Genomic DNA, 27,452 nt, shown 5'->3' with positions numbered 1-27,452 from the left:
AATTCGTTTCTTTAATACAAACTGGGTTTATTTTGAAAAGATGAAGTCAGAAACAAAAGCAGGACTTGTTCAAACGTGTATTGATACAGACTGTTTTGGTACACCCCAAAATAATCTTACTCTAGTTGTCAAAGCTGCCCCCAAAATGAAGCCAAATGAAGCCAGGAAAACTCCCAAATGAAGTCAGGATATACACCAGGGTGGGCCAGAGAAAGGTGGTTTATAATAATCATGGTGGTTAATTCAAGCTACTTACCTTTTAGCAATGATTTCAAAACTTTCCATTCAAGAAGAAGATCTTAGACCTTGTCATTCTTTTTATTTTTGTCATCTTTTTTCATTTTTATGAAATATTTCCAACATACTAAATGACATACTTAAAGTATATGTGAAATATTAAGAAGAATAATTAATTGAATATCTCTGTATCTACCACTCAGCTTAAAAATAGAACATTAGCAATATCTCGAATCCCCTTTATCACTTTGTGTTTTATAAGGCAGCATAGGAACATAACAAAAATACATGTGTCTATAGTGTATCACAAATAAGCAGATGTATCTTAGGATGCACGTCCCAGTCTATTGTCAGAGTGCAAGTTTAGAACAGCTTGAGTACCTCTGCTGGTTGTTATTCAGCTAGGTTGAAGCCTCAGGGTGTGTTTCTGTGTTTTGGAAGTTTTTGATTTCTCTCGATATTACTCAGGCTCAAGGTTCACCAAGCTGTTACCTCCTCCTCTCCTTACCAATCTAGTGTTCCTGTGGAATTCTACACAAATAGTAGCTAAAAAATATTATATGATTTTCTTTTCTCAATTTTTAATAGAAAAAATTTTAAATAAATTAAATCAATACAATTTTGATCAAAGAGTTATTTTGACTTCGGGAGAATATTTTTCTAGCTCTTTTAAAAGGTAGAATAAATTGGTAAATTCTTTTGCATTAGCTAATGCTTATTAAGTCTGCTAACAGTAGTCTTTTTTCAAAATATTTTGTTATATTTTTAAATTAAGCAGTAACTCTCAGAGCCTCAAATAATAAAACATATGTTGAAATAAATTTGAAATATAAATCATCTATATAGAATTATAGATACAAAAGTCATCAATTGAAAAAGATTTCACATAATATGATGTTATAAGCATTGCCATTATTCTTTGTCATCTTTTTTAAATGGAGTGTGTAAGATTAAAACTGAGAATATCTAAGTTCAATGGCCCCGAAAAATTACAGTGTTTTACACTAATATTTCAACATTTAAACATTTGAGTGGTCTTCTGTTAAATGTGTTGCAGTAGTTTTTCATTTAGACTGATCTCTTGATATTTTACTTTGTAATTTTTAATATAATAAAACAAACTCTGTTTTTTCCATATTCTAATAAATAGTTCAAACTTAAAGAACCATCAATCAGCTATACTTACCCAAACTTTATTTATCAGTTAAAAGTTTAGGTTTGAAAACTTTCAAAAATGAGCTTGTACATTTTCCTGACTTCGTAAATTAAGAATATTGGGTCAAACTATTATTTATTAGTGCTGAGGTTCATAGATATTATTTTCATTATTTAAAAATGAAGTAACTAACCCTCAGAGAAATTGAGATGAAGTAGTAGAATATGAATGAGCACATGAAATTAATGTTAAAAATGAATTTTGCATTAGAAAGGATTTGGTGATTTTTTTATCATCAGAATATTCTCTCCACTGGAAGGTAAAGTTGATGAAAGAACAATCCATAGCTCCTTTTCTTACTTTAGTCTTGCCAGTGCCTAATATAGTGCTTGAGGCATAGAAGGCAGTCAGTAAGTAAGCAAGAAATGAATACCTCACAGTCATGAAAAAAACAGATTATCAGGATCAGTTAGAGCTAATAGATATATTCCTGGTTTCACATTTCAGCTCTGCCATGTCCATTTGTGTGACTTTGGATGAGCTACTTCTCTGTGCAAAAGTTGCTAGGATAGGGCTTCCCTGGTGGCTCAGTGGTTGAGAGCCCGCCAGCTGATGCAGGGGACACGGGTTCGTGCCCCAGTCCAGGAAGATCCCACATGCCGTGGAGCAGCTGGGCCCATGAGCCATGGCCGCTGAGCCTGCACGTCCGGAGCCTGTGCTCCACAGCGGAAGAGGCCGCAACAGTGAGAGGCCCACATACCGCAAAAAAAAAAAAAAAAAAAAAAAAAAAAAAAGTTGCTAGGATAGCAGTACCCAACTCTCAGAGTAGTATGAGGGTTAAATAAGGTAATGTACACAAAATGCCAAGTACAGTGCCTAGAACACAGACAGTCTTGAATGTCAGCTTTTCTTATTTAGGACAACCATTCTCAAGCCTTTTGGTCACAGGAACCCTTACAAGCTATTAAAAACTATTGAAGATCCCCAAATAGATTTTGACTATTTGGGTTATATTTATTTATGTTCACCACTTTAGAAATTAAAACTGAGAAATTTTTTTAATACAAGTATACACAACACACATTTCATTAGCCATCAGAGTGATATTATCCCGTGTCATGTAAGTTCTTGGGAAACTCAACTGTGCACCTGTAAGCATGTGAGAGTGAAAAAGGCAAATAACATTAAATGAAAATAGTGTTGACCTTGCAGATTCCCTGGAATATTCCTGAGGAACCCTTAGGGTTTCCCAGACACCTTTTAAGAACTACTGATTTAGCACACGTTACTGTGCTAAGAATTAGGGATGTACAGAAACACATGACACAATTGATGCTCCCAGTTAGTGAAAGAGAGAAACTTGTACACAAGTTCTGCATACAATTGAGCACTGGTAGAGTGCATGGCCCAGTGCTATCAGAGTGTCAGTAAACAGTGATCCTCTGTGCTAGGAAGGAGGGCAAGAAGGAAGATGCCACCAAAGAGAAGGTACCTGAGCACTGTTTGGGAAGAGAACTCAGATTATTCCATCGCACATACATCCAAAAATCCGCTTCTGCACAGAGCCAATGCTACTGTTTTCACAATTTTTAAATCATAGTGTAGTGATTATGACACATATAAATTACTTTTAAAATGTATTATCCATGAATTAGATGAAAATATGAACCATAAATTTTGACTATGTTAAGATTAAAGTGTGACCCTGAATATATATAAAAACATGTAAGTAAATATTCACAAACTCTAATTCATCATTCACCTGAGTTCAGTTTTCTCATTGGAGTTCTGTTTCTGACGGTATGAGCAGAACAGAGCCTAAGACAAGCAAAAAATTAGACCCACGGGACAGATTGAATGAAAACAATTTCTACACATAACGTGTTTAATTTTTTCCTTTCTCATGAACAAAACTACTCCATTCTTTTTCCTCTCTTAATATATACTAAAAGACAGATAAAAACAAAAAACAACCAAACCAAGAAAAATACTTGAAGGCATCTTTTCTCTGTTTAATCATAATAGGCTGTAATTCAGAAATTAAAGCTGTAAAGTTGCTTTCTTTTTCTTCTTTTTCTTTTTCCCTTGTTTCATTCCCTCAGGGAGCAAATCAGCAGGTGCTGAATTACAGAGTGTGTATAATACCTCTTTTCAGAAACCAATACACCAGAGCTATATTTACTGTTTTTCAACGTAAGAGCTATCTATAGTTAGCATAGGTATACAAAATTAAGAGATGAGTTGTCAAAGGAGGGAGACGTAGATAAACTAGAGAAAGGCCAATCAGAAAAATGTATGCTTCCTGTTGGGGCAAGACACACTCTGCCTATATAAAATTTACTGCTCTGGAGAGTGAGTCCCTTGCCACACCAAGAAGGAGTAGTATTTTCCATCCTACCTTAAAGATTACAGCTGTTGATTTTTTCAGAAATAAGCAAACTATATTAGTTTGATATTATATGATTATCAATTTGCAACTGGGTCAGCGATTGGAATATATATTTTCATTGTGTTGCATTCTTTTGATTATTTTATGAAGTCTATACTGTTATTGAAAATATAATGCTCTGGGGAAAATGTGACAGTTGTGAATTGCCAGATAAGTAAAACTTCACTAATTTGGAAAAAGGCCATGTGACTCAATGAAGAATCAGAATTAGAGGCTGCTTTTTTTTTTTTTCTTTTTGAGGTACGCGGGCCTCTCACTGTTGTGGCCTCTCCCATTGTGGAGCACAGGCTCCGGACGCGCAGGCTCAGCGGCCATGGCTCACGGGCCCAGCCGCTCCCAGACCGGGGCATGAACACGTGTCCCCTGCATCAGCAGGCGGACTCTCAACCACTGCGCCACCAGGGAAGCCCAGAGGCTACTTTAAAGGACATATAAACATATACTGTTCCCAAAGAGACTCTCAGAAAGGTTCAGCTGGGCTTGCCTTAATGAGCGTAGAAGAATCACTTAGCATTGTACAGGAAGCGACTACAATTAGATAATGCAAAAATGTTTTTTACAGTGCTTGCAGAAAGTTAGCCCTTTCATAAATAGCCTAGCTCTTAAACTCTCAAATGTGTATATTGCCTACTTTGTCAAATTAATACCAGTAATTCTCTTCGTTTTCCTTAATTAAGGTGGATTATAAATTCATAATGATTTACTATGATTACATGATGAATTTTATTCTATATTGATGATATGAGAGATATATCATTTAAGGTGCTTTGAAAAATGCTGAGAGTATGTATTTGGGTTCCTTTTTTACACACCAGGAAAACAGACACAGAGGGATCAAATACCTCACTGAGGGAAAAATAGGGATTTCATAGCAATTGTAGATGAAAGATCTTTATCTCTTGATTTATAACTAAGTTTCCAACAATTAAGCAGGAGATAGCCATTCAATAAGGCATTTTGTAGGGATCTTTTCTAGCTGAAGAATATAAAATAGATGAAAGTATTGTCCTTACCACTTATTTAAAATGCAAAAATAAATGTTTATTTAAATTTATATTACAATAGAATGCATTTAAATTAAAGGTGAATTTAATAGCATAGCTGTCTTGTTTATAAGATTTTGTTTAACCTCTCTCAAGTGCTTACAAGGTATTGAGTGTTTTCTTGAGCTTTTTTTTTTTTTTTTTTTTTTCTGTTTATAGCTACGGCAGTCTCCAGTGAACAGAACCCTGTTATTATAATTGCCGTGGTTGCAGTGGCCGGGACCATCATTTTGGTTTTCATGGTCTTTGGATTCATCATTGGAAGAAGGTAGAAGACAAAATTTGTTCTAATCTCTAACATAAAATGTGTTGACTTTTCAGAATTATGTCAGCCTATTACTTATTGTTTAGTTTAGAATGTTAAATAGGAAATGCAGACATTTGTTGTCTCATATGAAACATTGAAGGTCAAAAAATTTCCATTCTCCCAAGGTCAGAATATAGTGTGAGCTTGATCATTGCCTTTAGTTTAAGAGGAATGAGTATTGTAATTGCTATTGGGTGACTTTTTATTAGCTATTTTCAGAGTTAGATTTTTGTAATAAATATAGAAGACACCTGGGGAAAGATTTACTCTTAGTTAATGGTTTGTGGAAACCATTTAAAATCTGTTGTTGTTGTTGTTTTTTCAGAAAAAATATAAGCAAATATTCACTCATTGATAAATCTAAATCTATGAAATATGTCCCTTCCACAATGTCTCACACAAAGACTTTATATTCTCTGCTTTTTTTAAATCATGTGAACCGCTATATTATTATTGAGTTCAGAACTATGGACAGAAAGTTTATGTACTTTGTTTATAGCTCTAACTAGCATGTTATTAAGTAATTAAGGTATATGATACTGAATTTTAAATATATAAAGTGAGATTATTGGTTGAGAATAATCATCAAAAATCTGATTTTTTTCCAGGCACTGTGGTTATAGCAAAGCTGACCAAGAAGGGGATGAAGAGCTTTACTTTCATTGTAAGTGTTTGGCTTTTCTTTATTATTATTTACCCCAATTAATACAGAAACCTGGTTGTTAATATTGGCATGAATAAATTCCTAATGTATCAGGCTTGAAAATATATCATGAGCTCAAAATGTTACTTTAAAACATTTGAACAAGATATGCAAAATGAAGATCATATGATGTGAATTTTTAAAAAATATATTCAAACTTGTAATCTCTCATAAGAAATGTTAATATAACTGCAAGGATATTCAGTAGCTTTTATGTCACAAATGTTCCTTTTTCAAACTTTGCCCAAGTGTTTCATATCATTCTAATAATGATTGATTAAATGTTGCATGTGCCCATGTTGTAGCTCAAGAATTCATTTCAAGTTAGAAGGATAGGCCCTTCTTTTTCTACCCAATGAGTGATGATATAATGAAAGGCTAAGCTAAGGAGCCTCTTTCTCTCCATCTACTGTAAAATGTCCATCACAGATGATATTTCAAGGGATGTAAATAGTATAATAATAGGATTCAATCCTCTGATGTTTTCCTGTGGATCTGGGCTACCTGATTCTTAAAAGTTCATTTTAGAAATAATATCAGAAGAAAGATCAGGGAACCAAAGAAAATAGATGCCCGACTGCATTAATCTTATCATTGTTGCATGTAGATGGCAAGTGAAAAACTGAGAGCCATGCAAGTAAATGTTGACTTCTTGCAGTCAAAGTAAAATCCTAACAGGGAAATGATTTTAGTTCTGATAATTGATGATGCTCTTATCCAAACCCATTATTCCTATTTTTAATCCTTGAAAATATTGAAAAATAATTTTATTTATTATTTTTCTTAGTAACCATAATCTTTATGAAAATTTCTCATGGGGAGATAGATTTCCTGTAAATGGCATAAGAATTACATCTATTTTTGTGTTATTTATCAAACTCTTATGTCAGTATCTAAGAAGATATTGTCATATACCCCTTCTAAAGTCACAGGAGTATGTAAGCATCAATCAGGGAAATGTGTGGTTGAAAAAACACAAATTGTGAACACCATTATTATCATGCCTAAGTTTCTTCAGTGTGTTATTAATTGTTGAACCAATAGTTCCCTTAACTTTAGTTTTCAAAAGAAAAGTGGTTTTACATATTACATATCCAAATTGATGATGAAACTCTGTAAAATTCCAACCACTGATGGCAGGGATGGTATTGGGACACTAGAAATTATAGTGAAAGGTAATGACCAAAGGGCGCTTTATCATGAAGTTTAAGTTTCAAGGCCCCTCACTTTCACAGACTCCTTTCAAGGCCCTGGAAGAGCCCTAGCAAGTTAGTGTGTAGAATATTTTTTCTTAAAGAAAGTATCCCAAATTGTAGAAAGTTCAAGCCCCACAAGACTTAAATCTGCTCCTGATTATGACTGAATACATGTGATTCTGCCCCTCCCCCCAGGATGATTTGATATGCTCCCAATGTCCGTGCGTCCTCTTGCTAATCTGGCAGTGATTTTGTGACAAGTCCCAGTAATGAGAGTACCATAGGCCGTTTACACCTAGAGGATATACAGAAAAAGTGGAAGTTACATTTTTTTCTCTTTCATGACATGAGAGAATACTTTTAACACTTCCCCAGACAGAAAGGAGAGGATCAAAACTTGAATGGATTAATTTTTGTATCTAGTTTAAAATGCATATAGAAGAGTGACATAAGACTATAGTGGCTGGAATCCTTGACTCTATCCATATGTGAATAATTTGATGGCAAAATCATTTAATAATACCTTAATCAGTATGTCACTTTTCTTTTCTTTATTGAGGACATCTGAGACATCCCCAAATGATCAAATGCTGCCTCTTAGTTTTTTTACTTTTAGCTTGCAGGTTAATGCTGAAGGTAAAATAAAATATGGCTTACCTAAAACATGATGTATAGCCTAATGCTTAATTGTCATCACTCAGTTTTGATATTTTGATGCCATACCCTTTTTTTACATTTGACATCCAGTTTGTAATTAGAAAAAAATAAAGCTGCATGTTTTACCTGATAACATAGAAAAGATAAGCTTGAGGTATATGTAAACAGTTTTCATCTCTAGAGCAAAATATCAGTGGTGGTTTTAAGATGTTTAACATTCATGAGAAATGAAAATGAGACATTAAAACTCAAAAAGCTCATACTCTTAAATCAGGAAAAACAATAGACCAAAATATTCAGAAATTACATCAAAATTTTTCTTATTTTAAAGCATCCATTTTGAAACGAATAATGAAAAAAAATATAAAGTACACTTAAGATATCCTATCTTGGTAAATCCTTTATATTTTTGAATTACCCTTTTTACAAGGATACCTTTTCTTGTCATTTGATGAGAACCAGGCATTTTATTTGATTTTATGACTGTATTTACAATACGTAAAGTACAACACTGTGGTCACCAGCTATTTACAAGTTGGTGTCCTTTTATTCCTTTAGTATACAGACAATTTCATTAGGTGCTAAGACACCAGATTGAATTTTTACAGAAACATGAAAGCAACCATTTTACTAGCTTTTAGAGCACTGAATTTAATAGAATGTCCAGTCATTTGTATCAGGTGCCCTCCACTCTCCATGGCCCCAAGTGTTACATTTTAAGATATAAACACGATGGAGGAGTTTAGTGAAGCAATTCCAATTTACATTTTGTTTCCTCCTACCATTTCTTCTAACAATGTCTTTGAATCCAAGCTGGGCAGTATTTCATGTTTTTATGCCAAAATTGCTCTGGCCTGTCAAAATGTTTTATGACAGCTTGAATAAAGAACCATCAGAGACCCATTTGAGATGCAGAAGGCTACCTCCAATCCAGCTCCCTTATCACAAAACCAAACCAAAAAGAAAAAAACAAAAACAAAAAAACAATGAAAGAAAGGAAGAGAATAAAAAGGGAGAAGATGGCTCATTCTCCATCTGCCTACCAATCTAGGAGGTTAACCTATTGTTTTCTTCCCTTCTCTCTTTTTCTCTTCCCCTCCCTTCCCTGTACTCCTTTTTCTCTCTTTTCTCTTTCTATCCCCTCTCTCTTTTCTTGTGTTTTTTTTTTCATGTTCAGCTTTAGTAACAAATGAGCATCTGTCAGTTTTATAGACTGCAACAGTAATTGTTTAAGACAATCAATTTTGGATAAACAATCAACTACAGCAGAATAATTCAAGATTTTTAAATCCCATTTTTCCTTTATACATTCTGCTTCTTTTTGTTTGTTATATGCTTATTTTAAAAATATAATTTCAATTTGATGTGATGACATAAGCACAGTTAGGCTGCAGTGTAATACATAAAGAAATATATTGTTCTCCAAATAGTAAGATTTAATGAAAAGATTGTTCAGTGGCTTTGTTAAAAACAATAAAGTTTTTTTGAGGATATAGTGTATCTTTTTATTGCATTAATAGAACCAAATATATGCCTATCTATCTTATCTTTGTCTTTAACCAAATGATTAGATTTGGAATACATTATTGTAATTGATTTAAAGTTGACATAGCATTATCTGTTACCTGCATGCTTCTGGGTGCATTTTAAGAAGATTTTAACTTTTAAGATGATTCTATGTTGTTTGAATTTTGACTACCTTTTCTGAGGCATATTGGCTACCTCCTCATAGCAGTTAAGATCTTCCAGAGCCTTATAATTGAAAGTTCATATAAACCATTCCTCTTTCAAATTACTGTCATACATGGTTAACAGATCCCAGGAATATTGTAAATTTTCTAACTTTACTCTGCACTTTGTACATCTGGCCTCTATTGCCCTTCAAGGTGAAGAAGAAACTGTGTCATAGTAGATTTCTCTCTGGTTCTGTGATAGCAGTCCCTCACATCTTGTATTAATTTATATGTCTATGTCAATGGTGGTTGGTCTTTAAAAAAATAAATCAAAAGAATAAGTAAGATGTCTAACTGTTTTTAATATTGCTGTCAGTGTAGTAGGCTACCTGTAAATGAAATGTCTTCTTTTCCCATTGTATTAATTTGATTGATTGACTGAATGATAGATTTACAAATGTGTTTCCAAGTCCATTACAAACCTCAGTATGGCTTGAACTATGCCATGATAGCAATGAATTTAATTAAACCTCCAGTCTGATAAGAGTCATGTCAGAGAATTTCGGTGATGTCCTTTGTTGATTTACTGGAAAAGCAATTCAGTTAGTAAACTATGAGCTGGATCCTATGTTACCTATAGAAGCTTGCATATAATACCTATACGCCCACAGACTGAAGTAGTCTGTTAAAACTGCTGTGAATCAGGCGATGTGGAAGCAAGTTCACTGTTCCAAGGAGCACTCTGCATAATGAAATTCCTGGGCTGACTGCACAATAAGTGCTTTGTTTCATCACAGTCATGCTTTCTTACATCATTACAGTTAAATTTCCAGGCACCAAAACCTACATTGACCCTGAAACCTATGAGGACCCAAATAGAGCTGTCCATCAATTCGCCAAGGAGCTAGATGCCTCCTGTATTAAAATTGAGCGTGTGATCGGAGCAGGTAAGGCTGTTGTAGCTTCCTTGTTCAGCTGTTCCATTTAGCCAAGATCGAAAGTCATACATCATAATGACAGGCAAATAATTATAACTCAAGTATAGAACTTTTGCATTTACCTGAACTGTTAGAAGCAATGAGCCTGTACTTGTTTATGAAATCTTAAGAAAAAAGTGAAAAAGAAGCATGTGGTGCAGAGAATCATGTATCTTTTGTCTTCTGTTGGATTTTTAAGATATCGTTCTATTATAAGCTATTTCATAATAGTTCTGGCCTGTCCAAGAAATGACTTCGTATTTAAAATAATTAGAATGTCCCGAATTTTGCTGGAATATACATTTCCTCTGCCTTGATTTACCATCTTCCTGCTAACCTTTAGGTATTAGCTGTTCTGCTGTGTAACTCCATGTAGAAAATTAATATGTATGAATTATTTAAAAGGAGCATTATTTTCTATGGATACAATGTATCTTCAGAATAATTATACATTTTTGGATCAAGTCCATTCAATCTAGCAGACATAAGTAGATATGAATTCCAGATATTTAAATCTTTGAGAAGTATTTGTTTCTCAAGCTGTGAAAACAACAGCAATGTTTAGAATTTGCTAATGTGCCCTTATACTCTAGTAAGCAGTGTACATTATGCAGCATATTTCAAACCTGAATGTTGTTTCTGAAAGAGTTTTTGTTAACCAAGTTAAAAAAAAATAATAGTTTGTGTAACAGATAGTTTAGGAAAGTTTAAAAGTGCTTTTAAAGAATTTAATGCATTTACTTTGAGAGAGGAAATATTTCTGAAATTAAAATACACCTGCCTGTTCTGTTACTTCAGGAGAATTTGGAGAAGTCTGCAGTGGTCGTTTGAAACTTCCAGGGAAAAGAGATGTTGCGGTAGCCATAAAAACCCTGAAAGTTGGTTACACAGAAAAACAAAGGAGAGACTTTTTATGTGAAGCCAGCATCATGGGGCAGTTTGACCACCCAAATGTTGTCCATTTGGAAGGGGTTGTTACAAGAGGTAGATATTGATTATATATTTCATTTATCCAGCGAACACTCAGAAATTAGTGTTATTTCATAGATACTAAAAACTCAAATTGTAAATACATTGCATATTCTTAATGAATTTTTTTCTTGATATGTAACCGACTACATTTTCTTTGTGTTACCATCTCAGAAGAAAAATCAGGATAAATGAATGCAGGTTTAGAGCTAAAGAATATATCTGATAGATAGATGGAGTGACAGATATTTTCATTTAGCTTCAAAGCCACAAAAGTAATACAGTTTAGTCTTCACATTTTCTGTAAGGTGTCATTTTCTCTGAGTTTTGTTCACAAAGCAGGAGTCAGAAGAACACATTGACTTTTACTGTTTAATTTTGTGAATCATGACCACATTCCAAACAGACAGTTAATGGCGCTTTGCATTTAGCAGCACTAAAAGCGTTAGAAATACTCACCACTCACCCAGTCAGTCTTTCAAAAGAGCACCATGTGTTTTATCCAGAGTGAGAAAGAGGATAAATACAAAGTTTAGATTACAGTTTTGGAAGCAACACTGTTTTTTCTTATGGATATATTTTTGTAATTTTAGGGAAACCGGTCATGATTGTAATAGAATTCATGGAAAATGGAGCCCTAGATGCATTTCTCAGGGTAAGTAACAAAGTTATTCTCCCATTCTAAATATACATGCTGCCAATGTAATTTTCTGAACTTTTCTTTGCAGTGTAAAATGTGAACAGTATAAACTTTAACAGGTAACAAAATTGTCTTTGAAAAGCAGATTCAAAGAGTCTTAGACTGGATTGAACTAGAATATTTTTGAGCACTTAAGGATACAATGTAGTTAAAAAATAGTTTCCATTGACATATTGCCACAAGTATGGAGGATACCTGAAGCCCTGTAATTTGAATACCTGTTGTAGCATAGCATTTTACTTTTTCAGTACAATTATAAATGAAATACAGACGTAATACAGGGAAGACTGAGAAGTGAGATAGCCATTCAATGTTGGTAGGATGATCCCAGCTCTGCTCTGTGGAACCATTTCTGTTATATTGTTATGTGAACACCGAGCCTAAAATAAAGAATAATGAACCTTTTTAGAGTTACAAGTATGTTATTTGTATAAATAATAAATTCTAAATGTAAAAACATACGTATTTTTACATTCAGAGACTTTCCACCTAAGAACGTGAACACATGTTAACATTTTTTCAAATGGAAAAGAGAAAATAATGAGAACATACATGATCTAGAATGATAAGTTCAACCAAGTTTAATAAGGATTCAGAGGATTTTAAGAGGTCTTTATTGCTGCATCTTGATGATATGCAAGATGCAACTGTCATCTTGCATATGACATGCAAGATGATATGCGTAACTGTCAACTCTCTGGAAGAAAGCATCACCTAACAAGCTCATCTGCTCAATCCATGGTCCTCATGCACCGTATCTGTAATTCAATTGGAGAAATCTGTGGGTTAAAAATATATGGTGGCCACTTGGTTACAAAGAGTGCTCAATTCTACTTGTTAGTACATGTATTTTAGAGAATCTTGGTTATAAGTAATGTACCTACAGATAGCAGTGAAAAGTATAAAATGAAAACCAAGTCAGCCAGTATAATCATTTTCTACCTCTTAGTTTCTCTTCATCTTTACTCAAAAGTTTTTTCACCTTTACATTTTTTTACCATTTGGAGAAAGAAAGCTAATATATGTATCTTTATCCCTTTTATATTTTTAGATTATTTGTGCAATTTTTGGCAAGTGAGGAAAACAGCTGTCAGGATCATTTTTTTTTTATATTCCATTCCCTAACTTCGATTTAAAAATTAGCATATACTTTGGGATTTACACAATCTGAAATTATGATTAGTTAATGTTAACAACACATCCATATAAATAACTAAATGATTATCAGAACTCTATTTTATATTACCTGACTATCTATCAAGTTAAATCAGCACCTGTTATGTTTTTCACAAGTGTCTACACTACATAGAAAATTAACTGGTGATTCCTAGTATACAACAGAAAATGACTAGGGTGCAGACATTTTTCATGGTGATTTTTTTTCCCTTTCAAAGTATAGCTAACTGGACTTTCATTTTTGTCTTCCTGTAGAAACACGATGGGCAATTTACAGTCATTCAGTTGGTAGGAATGCTGAGAGGAATTGCTGCTGGAATGAGATATTTGGCCGATATGGGATATGTTCACAGGGACCTTGCAGCTCGTAATATTCTTGTCAACAGCAATCTTGTTTGTAAAGTGTCAGATTTCGGCCTGTCCCGGGTTATAGAGGACGATCCAGAAGCTGTCTATACAACGACTGTAAGAAAAAGTCTATTACTGCACCTTTTCATATTCCTTCAATTTTCCTACCAAGAAAGCAGGGCCTAATAATACAAAACTAAATGGGAGAAAAGAGGCAAATTGATCTCAGCTTTTTGTTTTTGCTATTTTTTTCCTTTTGGAAGAATCTTTGTTGCTTTTACAATCTACATATAAGCTAAGATGAGAAGTAATGATAAAAATGAGAACAGCTTATTTTATATTGGGATGTTCATATAAATAATATACACATACAACATTTGGTTACTAGCAGTCATAATTGTAGCAGAAAAATATAATCTCATTTTAATAAAGGTTTTAATAAAAGATTAACTATGCTAATTCTTATAACTTTTGTAAGATTAGAAAAAGGGAAAATATGAGGATTTACTTATATACTATTAATATTATTCCAATATTTCATTCCATTTTAGTAGCTGTTTTGTCTAATTTGTCATTGTCCTTTCGACTAGACTCTTGTCCTACAACCACATAGGTCCATTATTGATTTGCCTTAAAAATGAAAACTTAACTGTGACATTTTAAAAAACAGATTAGTAACTTTAAATGCACTTAGAGAAATTCAAGATGAATAGACCTGATACTGCTGAATTGCCAACCAAATACACAAGTGTTTAACTGTAGTTTAATGGTTCTGCTATAAATGTTTTATACATTATTATACATACTTAAAATGTCAATTTCTTTTATACAGGGTGGAAAAATTCCAGTGAGGTGGACAGCACCTGAAGCCATCCAATACCGGAAATTCACATCAGCCAGTGACGTATGGAGCTATGGAATAGTCATGTGGGAAGTTATGTCTTATGGAGAAAGACCTTATTGGGATATGTCAAATCAAGATGTAGGTGTTACACTACTTAAACAAAAAGGATTTATTTAATACATTAATATTCATATTATGGGAACGTGTAGGTAATGGCTCATAAGAAGAAAATTTATAGAATCATAAAAAGATGATTGCTGAGTTTTCACAATTATTACCACAAATCACCACAATAATTACCATAAATTAGTGGTTCAATTAATTTCATTTTGTCTTCATTTTGAAGAATTGCTTTTTCTTTTTTTATTTAAATTCTCTGGACATAATAGAAGCCTGCAAAGGATATTTCTCCTTAATAAAGGTAATCATGCTGAGCTTGCACACCTGTAGTGGGAGAGTCACATGAATAAAAGAATCATTTGCGGAGGGGAGGGTGAGGAAGGTTGTGTTTGATTTTGTTGTTGAAGCTTGTCTTTCTTTTTTTAATTTCCTGATAAAATCTGTTTAAAGTATCTATTGTTGATTGATTTACTTAAATTTTAATTTCATGAGATAACCTAGATTTTATGACCAATATTGTTTCATAGTGATATTTTATAATGTAATCACAATGAGACTATCTTTGGAAATTTCTTCTAAAAATACAACTTATTAAATGTGTATCTTGTTACTAAGGCATAAGATACGTTGTTATCCCTTAAGAAGCTGATGATAGTTCTTGATATGCATCTCACACCAAGAAACCATTTATAAAACAATATAGCATAAGTGTAAGTAAATATTTGCGTCTCTAAGTTGAATTTTATGAAATTAACATTTTTATAATCCAGAAGCTTTCAAGTATTAGCAGATTCATATTGCTTAATTTATTGAAAATATGAGTGAAATTTAGTTAGAAGTAGAGCAAATGTAAAATCTAGGAAGGTACCCTGGATTTGAACTAGAAATATGGAGAAAACCTTGGTTCATAGTTGATTAGAGAATTCACCAAGGGAGCCCTTTGGAAAGTCCAGAAATAAAGACTTAGTGAAGTGTATGGGGACCAACCAAATAGACTCCTCTGCATCTCCTATAAGGGAGATGCATACATCGTTAGTGATTTGAAATGAAGTTTAGGTTGGGGCAAATTGATGAAAGCTTTTTTTTGAAGGAATTTGGAAATGGTAAAAATGCATGCTCTTGAAGAATAGAGTGAAAAAATAAGTGGTGCTTGAAGAAATTCTATATTACCGTTGAAAGGAAGGATGTGATAAGCAAACCAGTTTGGAGTAGTCAATTCTCGAGGTACTATAAACATGGACAGCAATAGACGCTGACTAACATTAAAGTTGAGTTATTTTTCAAAAACAGATCATGATCATTGTTATATAAAATTAGTAGCTCTTTTTTATTCTAGAATTTTCCACGTCAAGTTCCTATGGTTCTTAAAACTTATAAATAGCTATTTTTAGACAACTAAAATGAGACTGCTTGTTGGTAAGGTAATTTTCAATACATTTTTTAACAAATTTTTGCATTGGCTGAAAAATTCACAGCCTAAAGAGGGGGAGCTTTGAAATCAGTGAAATCTTTTGCTATTTCGAATTGAATAATGACATAAAATTTTTTTATTTGGGTTTTTGTTTGTTTGTTTTTGGTTTTGGTTTTTCAAAGATAAAAGTCTGAATGATGAGTCCGTTTGGCAGAGGCAAAGTTGTTAATATTTGACAGGTCTCAGTGTCAAAGATTTCATGGACTGTCAAAATGTGGGCAAACAAATCCTTGGGGCAGAGAAAGAGAAATATTTACATTTCCCTAGACACTCGGTAGAGTTTCATTTCTTTTGACACCTTCCTTCTGTACTAGATTCAAACATAAAGGGAATGACAGGAATATAAGATGACTTAAATTCAAAGTTTCCTTAACTTCTAAAAATAAATAATAGAAATGGTTAAGAAGAAAAAAAAATCTTCAATTTAATTTTTAGTATTCCCTATTGTTTTTTTTGAAAATTAAATATCATAAATGTATATTTAGTCTATCAAGCATTAATAAATATTTTTACTGATCAAATGAAATTTTTATAGGCACAATGAAGTTTACTTCTGACCTAGAATATTTTAGCACCATCTTTCTTCTTTTTTTAATCACAAATGTCTGAATTATTAAATTATTAAATTCAAGCACAAGAAATTACCTATGTAGTTCAGTTTTTATAGTGAAATTGATATTAATATTCTTCTTAAAGCATAATATTCATTATTTTATACTTATGTTAAACTGGTATTTGAGCAATTATATGTTTAATCTTCAATATACAAATGGTGGGGAAAACTGGATAATTTAAAATAATGAATTCCATTCTAGCAAAAAAATTCTCTAGAGAAAAGCTTTTTTCTTGGAGTCTCTGGGTAGGAGACCATGGAGAGACTTAAGTGACCTGCCAACTCCCTGATGCATATGGAAATCCTCTGTATATGTGAATATATGTTATTTTTCTGGGAATGTTGCTTTCATCAGATATTCAGAGACATTAATATTTAAAAAATCAGTCTAGATTGATGGAGAGAATCACCCTTGATTGAATCAACTCACTTTATATTGTTTAAGTTTAGTTGCTAGAAATTTGTTAGGGATTTTAGAAATCCCTCAAATTTCAATACCTTGGATTACAAGAGTCTTTTCTTAAGTCACCATCAGAACAAGATCTAAGTTGATAGTTAATATTTGTCAGGAACTCCACAGAATTCTAGGCTGAAAGCTAAATAAAGTGAGGTTTCTGTGATCTCTCTGAAGAAATAAAAAAGAGGTACACTAGTCCCTTAGTATCCATGGGACATTGGTTCCAGGACTTTGGCAGATACCAAAATCTGAGGATGCTCAAGTCCCTCATACAAAATGACATTGTATTTGCACTAAACTTGTGCCCATCCTCCTGTATACTTTAAATTATCTCTAGATTACTTATGATACCTAACACAATATAAATACTATGTAAGTAGATGTGAATACAATGTAAATGCAGTGCAAATAATTACTGGTGTGTGGCAAATTCAAGTTTTGCTTTTTGGAATTTTCTGGTTTTCCTTTTTCTTTTGAAATGTTTTCATCCATGGCTGCCGAATCTAAAGATGTAGAATCCTCCCAGGATATGGAGGGCTGACTATATTGTAAAATCAATGAGGTAGATAGTGCCAGGAGGCTTTAGTTGCACTCTAAAGCAGGGAATAAGCAAGAAAATCTTGGGAAAAGATAATATGCATATGTATGAAGTTAACCACACCCAAATAGGTTTATCACAGGATTACTGCTCATTGTTTTTCATGTGCCCATACATTTCCTGAGTTTTAACTGCAATGGAAGCAATTAGAATCTAAGTATTTGCAGTTAAAACCAAGAGGGTAGGCTTTCCCAATAAATTTCCAACTTTCATTCTTTAAAATCTGTAGGTGTTTAGCCCTTTCCATTAATGACCTTTCAAAGACAGAACTTATATGTATAAATGCAGTCAAATATAATACATAATACACAAATTAGAAATACTTATATTTGGCATTCACAGCAGCTCTCTTTTAATTGAATTTATGTCTTAATTAGTCCGATTATAATTTTCATACTCAAATTATGAAATTTTAAAGTTCTTCATTATATGGATTACTTTTTTTCCTGTTTATAGTACTCAACAAAGTCATTTCTTCTTACCTTAAGGTAGGCCAATAAATCATCCAATTTACTGGTAGGTAGTCACAAGGATGGTAAAAAATTAAGCATCCATAAGGATAGGAGACATAAAGATAATTCTTTAGAGTGGTCCATGAAAAGACATTTAAGAGCTTTGAAAATATAATATGCCTGTAACTAAGTTTATTCTCAGCTAAACTGTGAGCCCTCAACTTTTCCTTTTAAAAGTCACCACTGATTTATTACTTTTTTTATATTAAGATATAAAAAATTGTGGATTTTTTGGTAAAACTTTGTTGTAATCCTGTATGTGGGGTCCAAAATATTTAATTGCATAAAATGTGGGTCATGTTATTGTGAGGTTAATGAGATGAAAATGGGCATAAGTGGAGAACAGAAGCCAATCATGTTATCTCCCATTTTGAGTTATTATAGGCCCATTATCATGGGATCTGTCTGTGCTCCTTTTTCTCTTAACTAGTGTCATACTGTAGTAATACTGAAATACATCTCGGGAAGCAAATGTGTGTTTTCCAAGTATTTCTCTGCAGTTTAAGAAGTGTCCCCTGTTGGATCCCAGTGTTCTATTAAAGTGTCATTTACCCTAGTCACTTCCTATTCCTCTGGGAATGATCTAGAATTAGAAATTGCTGTGAATATTTTCCTTTTTTTCTTTGACTTTTATTATAATGCTAAGGCTAGATCTCGACAGGCAAATCCAAGGGGTTTCTAGTAATTTCACAAAAAGATGTTTTAAATGAATTCCATGGATAATTACATAACGCTTTAAGAAGTGTAGGACCAGTCATCTTACTGTGTGTTTTCTTGTTTCTGAGAACGTGTAACTATTTGCACAGCACACTTTTTGTTTTCCCAGTTGGAAATAGAATGCAGCTCTCAACAGCATGGGCTCTGGTCAGACAGCCTGCATCAAATTCTGTCTCTTCTACTGACAGCTATGTGATGTTTTCCCTGTGCTTAACTTCTCAGCACCTCCGATTCTTTGTCTCTAGAATCAATATAATAATACTTGCCTAATAAGGTTTTTGTAAAGATTAAATGAGATAATTAAAACAATGCTAATCGTATAGTAAGTATTCAATAAATATTTACTATGATTATTGTATCCTTAAAAGATAACTTGTTTCTCTGGCAGGCTAACCAGATAAAACCTGCAGAACCTCAAGTCTCAGTTCCTGGCTGAATCATCCCTTGAGGGCGGGTTTTTCCTCAACAGGCTTGCCTTGCATTATGCCAAACTATGCTCTACAGAGACCAAGGTTCCCAGCACGTATCTCTGGTGCCCCTGTAGGTAGGAGCATGATTGTTAATGGCAACTTTGGAGTCCCAAAGTCCATTCCCAGTCCAGAGCATCTCTTATTTTAATTATACTTTGCTGTTGCTCCTTTAAAAATTTGTAAACCACTGTGTTTTTGAGAGCTAGAAGCTTCATTTTGTGTTGATAAATGTTCTCTGTTCTAATACTAGGAATCATCAAATTTCTGTAGTGCAATAGGATAACTACAGAAGTTTACTAACTCATTCTGTAAGAGTTATTTCATGTTACTTTATTCATTGGCACAAAGATTTAAGAATATATTGTGCTCAAAGCCAAAGAATTCTAATTGGAGAGCTGTTGAAGGGTATTTTGTCAAGAGGATCATGATAAGGTTTAGATGTACGTTTAAAAGATTATTTAGAGGGAAATAAAAAAGGAAAGATTTCTCTACCTGCATTGTTCCTTTCAGAACTTCTGAGAAAAAGCTACAAGTGGGGAAATAGGAGGTGGTAGAAAATAGTAAGCATTGCCCCAATCTTATGAGCATGGGAGTGGAGTCCCATCAATTCAGAAAAATACTGCATATGTTCAGATACAAGCAACCTCAAAATAGAGGAAAGCCACTCTTCCCTGTAAAAAAAAAAATGTTTACTATTTGGTCATTTTGAATATATAAAGTTTTACCAGTTATTTATTTACTTATTCACAACTTGAGCTACTGTCTAAATAACTTAATCCAGCTTTCCAAAGCACATTATTTTTAGTTTTATCTAACTTGCTTAACATAGAGCACTTTTGAATCCTCAAATAGCTCTGTCCCTGGAGTCTTATACAAAGCCACATGAAATTCTCTGCATTTAAAAGTTTTCTTTTAATTTAATTCCTCTTATAGTTATATGTTGGTGATCTTTACAGAGGTCCCATTTGTGTATGTTTTCTTGTGTGCTTTTTAAAGGGATATTATAGAGGAATGTTTACAATGATATCCAACATTTGTAGTTACAGAGTCATAAACAGGAAAATTTTAAAACTTCTCTCATACGACTTTCACTAGCATTCAATACCAACATGATTAAAGTCACTTAACGCTAAGGTGTTTTCTCCATAGCTGTTATTCAAAATAAAGTACTGAAGGAAAGATCCCATAGTGTGAGACTTGGTAAAGACATAACTACATACCTATGGGATAATGGCTCCATTACTTCAAAAATAAATATATATTTATGTGTTGTATTTTAATCTATTATGTTCATCGTATTTTCTGCCACACGAACCCCATCCCATACCAATTTAATAAAACAAATATAATGGTAACATTTAAAAAATTGTTGTATTCAAAATTAATAATAAACTTTAGGGTAAATAAGCTTTAAAACAAAAGTACATAAGCAAAAACAAATAATTTTCACCGACCCACTAACCTAATTTTCAGAGTAAAGCCATTTCCAATTACAGCACTGTGTATGTGTGTATATATATATATATATATATATATATATATATATATATATACACACACACACACACACACACACACACACAGATATCCATATACATATACGAAAAAGTACTTCTACCATTTGAGTATATTGTATTTAGGAAGTAGTATCATCAGAAAGTGGTGACTAATTGCTGTGCATGTAAGAGAGTCTAGATTGTTCTCATTTCAGCTCTCTGGATGGGATGACTGGAAATGTCATTAATTGATTGAAAGAGTAAGAGCTTTGGGGAAAGGTAAAAAATTCAATTTTAAATAAAGTATGAAGTTCCTATGGAAAATCCAGGGGAAGATATCTAGTAAACTATTGGACTTACAGCCTAGTGATCAGGCGAGATTTGGGGTTGAAGATTTTATACTTATGAAATTTTTCAAAAATTACTCTATTTAAGTTTATCTCTTTACCTTTTAAACTTTATCAATCTGCATATATAAATTTTCCTTAAAGAAAAGTGGACACGGTTTTTCTTATACAGAGGATTTTCTCTAAAAATTGTTGATGCTAGCTACTTTATTTATTCCATCCTACAACCTTTTACATTTTAATGTGCTATTCTTGAATGTCAGCAAGCATCTTAAGGATATGTTTCCCTACAAATATTGTTCATCGACGTTTCTTAAAGCCAGCTTTTGTCTGACTACTTTAGTCCTGTTTTCTTCAAAAACTCAGGGTTACCTCTTTTTTTTTCCAGAGAGCCATTTTTTCCTACATTTCTATTACTATTATGTTAGTATCAAAGGATTTGTTAATCCCTCTTGAATAATATTTTGATGTTTTACAAGTCCTTCTTATTTGTGTTTTTTTGCTTTCCTATTATTTTCCCTGTGCTGCTCAGATTTGTAACAATGTCTGATTTTAAAATCTTTTTTGCTTTCCATATAAATAAAAAACCCAAGTCTAAATAAGTAAGTTTTGGACTTTCTGATTGCCGTGTACAAATGTTTATGGAGGCTTAGTTTGAATTAACATTCAAAGATTGATACAAATAGCCTCTTAGGCTGTTAATAGATGTAAACGGTTAGTGATGTGCTGATAAAAGTTTAACAGCCAGCACTCTGAGTGGGAAACTGATTTGTAACCTTTCCCAATTTCCTGGTATAACACTTCCCTCCCTCCATCCCCCAAGGCTGGTTTCAATCTGCCTGTGTGAGGTCACGGGACTTGGAGTTGGGAAGTGATCCAATCACCTTTATGAAGAGTACAAATTGGTTCTAGAACAAGACTGTATCTTGTAACATTATACACTTCGTCAGTATATAAGCTTCATATTGTTTAAAATAATGGTGTGCTTGGTAACATTTTCTGTTATAGTACATTCACATATTTGGATATCTTGTTGAAAAGTATCATTTGAACTCTTCAAAAAGTGAAACTTTGTGGTAGGGGCTAATTCTGGGTAACTCAGACCTTCTTTTTACAACTTGAGGAATTCATAAATGTATGGGAAGATATGTACATGAACATCTATATACAATAAAATCGTTCCGTTAACATCCTCCCTTTTGAAAACCTCTGGGATGACATTAAAAAAGTTTCCATCTGTTGCGCCCTGGGTGAGCTTAATTGCTGCTCCCTATTGCTGAATTAACTAGGAAATGTCATCATACCCTGCGCTTCATGCACCCTTTAATAGCATGCTTAATATCCATGGATGTTTTGGAAAAAATAAGTAAGTCTTTTGCATAGCAGTGTACTTTACTCTTATCTGGATAAATCACTTTGCCTCCTGGGCAATTCATTTGATTATAATTGAACCTCAGTCAGTAATATTTTAATGTCCTTTTGGCTATTAGGTTATAAAAGCAATAGAAGAAGGTTATCGCTTACCAGCACCCATGGACTGCCCAGCTGGGCTGCACCAGCTGATGCTGGATTGTTGGCAGAAGGAACGTGCGGAAAGGCCAAAGTTTGAACAGATAGTTGGAATTCTAGACAAAATGATTCGAAACCCAAATAGTCTGAAGACACCCCTGGGAACGTGTAGTAGGTAAGAAATAGCTAAAGAAATGAAATCTGGGAGAAATTCAAACTTCATATGAACCATTTATCTCCTCAGCCCCACCCCAATGGCAAATCGACATTTGTGTTAAATTATTAAAGTCCATATTAAATTTCTTATCTTTATAGAAGTTTTTTTTTTTTTCTTTTCAGATGGCTTGCCTTAGTTAAATCAGTGTTTAAAGAGATCTATTCATTTTTATTGCCTTAAATAAAATTTATGATCAATATCACTGGCTGTCATTTTAGAAAAATTTCTCAAGTGGATTTGTGTGATTAGGTGACATTTCACATTTTCAAATTATCAATATTACATGGATTTTTATTGCTGTTGCCCTAGTTTTCTATTATATCCATATTATCTATTGGATTGTTTTGCTTTGAGTTTCATAGTAAAATGATTCCATGAAGTTAAAGATTATTTAGGTAATTCAATACATGATTTAAGAGGTATACCCATTAAAAATAACCTAACCGCCCCATACATGCTTCATGGTAATGGTAATTTAGATTAGTAGTTATTCGGCTTCAGCTTCCAGGTAGACCTGTTGCTCTGTTGTCTGTACTGTATCAGGCCCTTGCGGAGATGTATGAACTCACAAGGCGCACAAGGGGTGTCATTAGTACAGTGAGTGCATTATGTTCTCAAAAGCACCCTCTGAACAAGTTAGTCCACAGCCAGATGTGCTTTCTTTACTCCCAGTTACTTTCAGAGAAGCAAATGAACAAATATTTACTGATTACAAATATTGTTGGCCATACTCTGAAAAGTACATGGAAGATGCAATCTGCTGGTCGTCATATCTAAATAAAATAGAAATTTTGTAGTTAGTAGGTTTTTTTTTTAAACTTGTTTTATTGAGGTATGGGTGATTTACAATGTGTTAATTTTTGCTGTACAGCAAAGTGATTCAGTTATCCGTATATATACATTCTTTTTCATATTCTTTTCCATTATGGTTTATCACAGGATATTGAATATAGTTCTCTGTGCTCTACAGTAGGACCTTGTTGTTTATGCATTTGGAATTTGGAATTATTGGGCAAACTTTACACATTAGATTTTTATTAACGTATCTGTTTATTTGTTATTACAATATCAATTAAATATGTAATTTTATTTTTATATCCTTATTTTTGTGGGGCTAAGGCATGCTTTCTTTTGTAATTCATGAAAAAATGTGCTTTTCTGTATTATTCTCACCCAGGCCAATAAGCCCTCTTTTGGATCAAAACACTCCTGACTTCACTGCCTTTTGTTCAGTTGGAGAATGGCTACAAGCTATTAAGATGGAAAGATATAAAGATAACTTCACAGCAGCCGGCTACAACTCCCTTGAATCAGTCGCCAGGATGACTATCGAGTAAGCTTAAACCTGCAAAATTATATTGAAGAATGTATCAGGTGCAATCCAAACATTAGACTTTAGGTCATCTTCCATATATTAAAGAGGTATGAACCCTAAAATCAGGGAGAAAATTGTCTCTTTAATAAGTGCCTACTATGTCCCAGGCATTTTGCTAAACAGACTTCTGAACATACAATATCTTTTTTAACCTTCATGGCAACAATTTTATTAAGTCAGTAGTTTTACATACGACAAGGCTAAGGCTCAGAGAATTTAAATATTTGCCCTAAACTGACTCAATCGTAAATGGTAGCTAATTTGTCTCCATAGCCAGAGTTCAAAACACCACCCAGTGAGACTTCCTCTTTCATTAACTGCTATATTATCTATCTTTTTTAATTTTTATTTTATACTGGAGTAGAATTGATTAACAATGTTGTGTTAGTTTCGGGTGTACAGCAAAGTAATTCAGTTATACATGTATAACTATTCTTTTTCAAATTCTTTTCACATTTAGGTTATTACAGAGTATTGAGCAGAGTTCCCTGTGCTATACAGTAGGTCCTTGTTGGTTATCTATTTTAAATATAGCAGTATATTCATATCAATCCCAAACTCCTGCTGTATTATTTAGATTCCTAGTCACTGGGGAAACTTTCTCCATTGCAAAAGAGGATTTCTTTCACCATGTTTGTATCAGATATTAAAAATCTCGAAATTTCAATACCAAAATGCATTATGAAATACAGTATGAGCACTTCCTGAAGAGGTCAAAGGACACCTAATTCAATTAACCGTAATAAGAATTTAACTTAAGTTTTGGAAGGTTTGTGATTGATTGATTTTTTTTTTTTTTAACCGAAGAATGACCTGATAAAACAGTTTTTGAAATTGCTCTGATCTGGAGGTAAAAAGAACTAAATATTTCTTTCCGGCTCTATAACTGATTATGTGGTCTTAGGAAATACATTTAGTATCTCTGGACCTCAGCTTCCTTGGCTGCAGTATAACTCTTACAGGCAATGCAGTTCTTCTCAGTCAGTGTGTTTGAAAATGGGAAACAATTATCAAGGTTCTATTAGTGGGATGCTATTTATGTACTGTTGGGAGAAGTGTTTCACATTTTTCAGATGAGAAGAAAGCCAGCAATCACATACTCTTTCCTGGCATGTCAGGAAATGACATATACATGAATTTCAGCATGTGCATGCTCTCTCGTTTGGTTTTCTGCTGGACACCACGTGGGTAGAGCTGATGTAATTACACCTGTCTCTCCAAAGTAATCTACTCCCCTGAAAAACTGTGCTTCTCAAGGTCTTATTAGACCATGGCTATGAAATATCACAGTACTCTACTGTGGCTATATTTTAGCTACTTGTAAATACCTAAGCTCAGTCTTTTTGGCTAATAGATACAGCTGGCATATGGCAAATTTAGGCTATTAAACATAGGTATTGCACACTTTAAGGAATTTTTTTTTTCCAAAATGTGGTCAAATGATGGTACTAAACTGACGTATACAACCAATAATATGCTCAGGATTACCACACCTTAATTAAACTCAGTATAATACTTTGTATGATCCTTGATGATTCTTGATCTACTAGAGCCACACAATGTTTCCATTCATACTGTATCTTATTGAAACAATGAAATATTTTAAACTTTCCTTAGGTTCAAGAATACTACATTTCAAGTAACGTTTCCTAGCTGTAACTTAAGTTAATAATAATTTTAAGGCTTTGATCATTTCTTAAATAAAATGTCAAATCAAAGAATTCCCTGGTGGTCTAGTGGTTAGGACTCAGTGCCTTCACTGCCTAGGGCCCGGGTTTGATCCCTGGTCTCAGGGAGCAACCCCACAAGTCGCGCATAACGGCCAAAAAATAAAGTCACCTCACACTGTTAAAAAAAAAGGTCAAATAGTTTAAAAATAACTGATCAGGACACATTGAGATCTTGAGTAGCAGGGTTTTACAAAGGATAATGTTGATGCAGGTTGCCAATCCGACCCACTGTGGGAATAGGATCTTAATATCCAAGAACACCAAGATAAGATCTGTGTGCCTAAGATAAACATATTAATTAAAGAGTTGATGACAGTTTACTACCAAATAAAATTTTTGTAAGGTAACTAATAAAAACTGCATTTGTCTTTTTCAGGGATGTGATGAGCTTAGGGATCACACTGGTGGGCCATCAAAAGAAAATCATGAGCAGCATTCAGACTATGAGAGCACAAATGCTCCATTTACATGGAACTGGCATTCAAGTGTGATAAGCGTTTCTCCCTTATGAGGGAGACTATGGACCACGAGAGAACAGTACTGGCCTTCAGTATATGCGTAGAATGCTGCTAGCAGACAGTTGATATCCTGGGTCCTTCCTACAGTGAAGAGAAGATTTAAGAAGCACCTATAGACTTGAACTCCTAAGTGCCACCAGAATATATAAAAAGGGAATTTAGGATCCACCACTGGTGGCCAGGAAAACAGCAGTGACAATAAACAAAGTACTACCTGAAAAACATCCAAACACCTTGAGCTCTCTAACCTCCTTTTTATCTGATAGACTTTTTAAAATGTACATAAAGAATTTAAGAAAGAATATATTTGTCAAATAAAATCATGATCTTATTGTTAAAATCAATGAAATATTTTCCTTAAATACGTGATTTCAGACTATTCCTTTTTAAAATCATTTGTGTTTATTCTTCATAAGGACTTTGTTTTAGAAAGTTGTTTATAGCTTTGAACCTTTGTAGTGTTAATCCATGACACATTGCTACACTGGGTACCTTTGAAAGAATCTCCAATTAAAAAGAAAAGCATAGCATGATTGAAGATATATCTCTGTCAGAACATTGGTATCCCTTTTGTGCCATTTAATTTTGTTTAATCAGTGCTGTTTTGATATTGTTTGCTAATTGGCAGGTAGTCAAGAAAATGCAAGTTGCCAAGCGCTCTGATATTTTTTAAAAAGAAATTTTTTTGTAAAGGTCTGACAACACACTATCTTTTCAATGAAAAAAGCAATAATGATCCATAAATACTATAAGGCACTTTTAACAGATTGTTTATAGAGTGATTTTCCTAGACAGAACTTAATAAAAACTCAAATTGTAGGTTTATGATTATAAAAAAAAAAAGATGAGGCACTTCATCTAAAGAAT

The 27,452-nt window shown here is 33.4% G+C and overlaps 1 protein-coding gene across 6 annotated transcripts in view; it reads left to right on the top strand.

Moving 5' to 3' along the window:
- The window catches only part of EPHA7 (EPH receptor A7), a gene marked incomplete at both ends in the record, with an annotated part of 164,618 nt that extends 138,060 nt beyond the window's left edge, over nt 1-26,558 (top strand). For 2 of the 6 annotated variants that reach the window (XM_079716484.1, XM_079716482.1), the window contains 10 exons: nt 5,045-5,153; nt 5,801-5,856; nt 10,255-10,368; nt 11,197-11,382; nt 11,961-12,022; nt 13,499-13,708; nt 14,424-14,573; nt 22,727-22,920; nt 24,140-24,295; nt 26,444-26,558. In XM_079716484.1, the coding sequence (XP_079572610.1) occupies nt 5,045-5,153; nt 5,801-5,856; nt 10,255-10,368; nt 11,197-11,382; nt 11,961-12,022; nt 13,499-13,708; nt 14,424-14,573; nt 22,727-22,920; nt 24,140-24,295; nt 26,444-26,558 (1,352 nt within the window). Of the gene's footprint in view, nt 1-5,044; nt 5,154-5,800; nt 5,857-8,925; nt 8,961-10,242; nt 10,369-11,196; nt 11,383-11,960; nt 12,023-13,498; nt 13,709-14,423; nt 14,574-22,726; nt 22,921-24,139; nt 24,296-26,443 lie in introns of those variants that run through there. The other 4 variants (XM_079716483.1, XM_079716481.1, XM_079716486.1 and 1 more) reach the window with 2 other exon arrangements.
- Between the last annotated feature and the right edge of the window lie 894 nt (nt 26,559-27,452).

Source organism: Hyperoodon ampullatus (genome assembly GCF_949752795.1).
Source record: "Hyperoodon ampullatus genome assembly, chromosome: 12".
NCBI classification, from domain to species: Eukaryota; Metazoa; Chordata; class Mammalia; order Artiodactyla; family Ziphiidae; genus Hyperoodon; species Hyperoodon ampullatus.
This window is presented reverse-complemented; position numbering and strand designations above follow the sequence as displayed.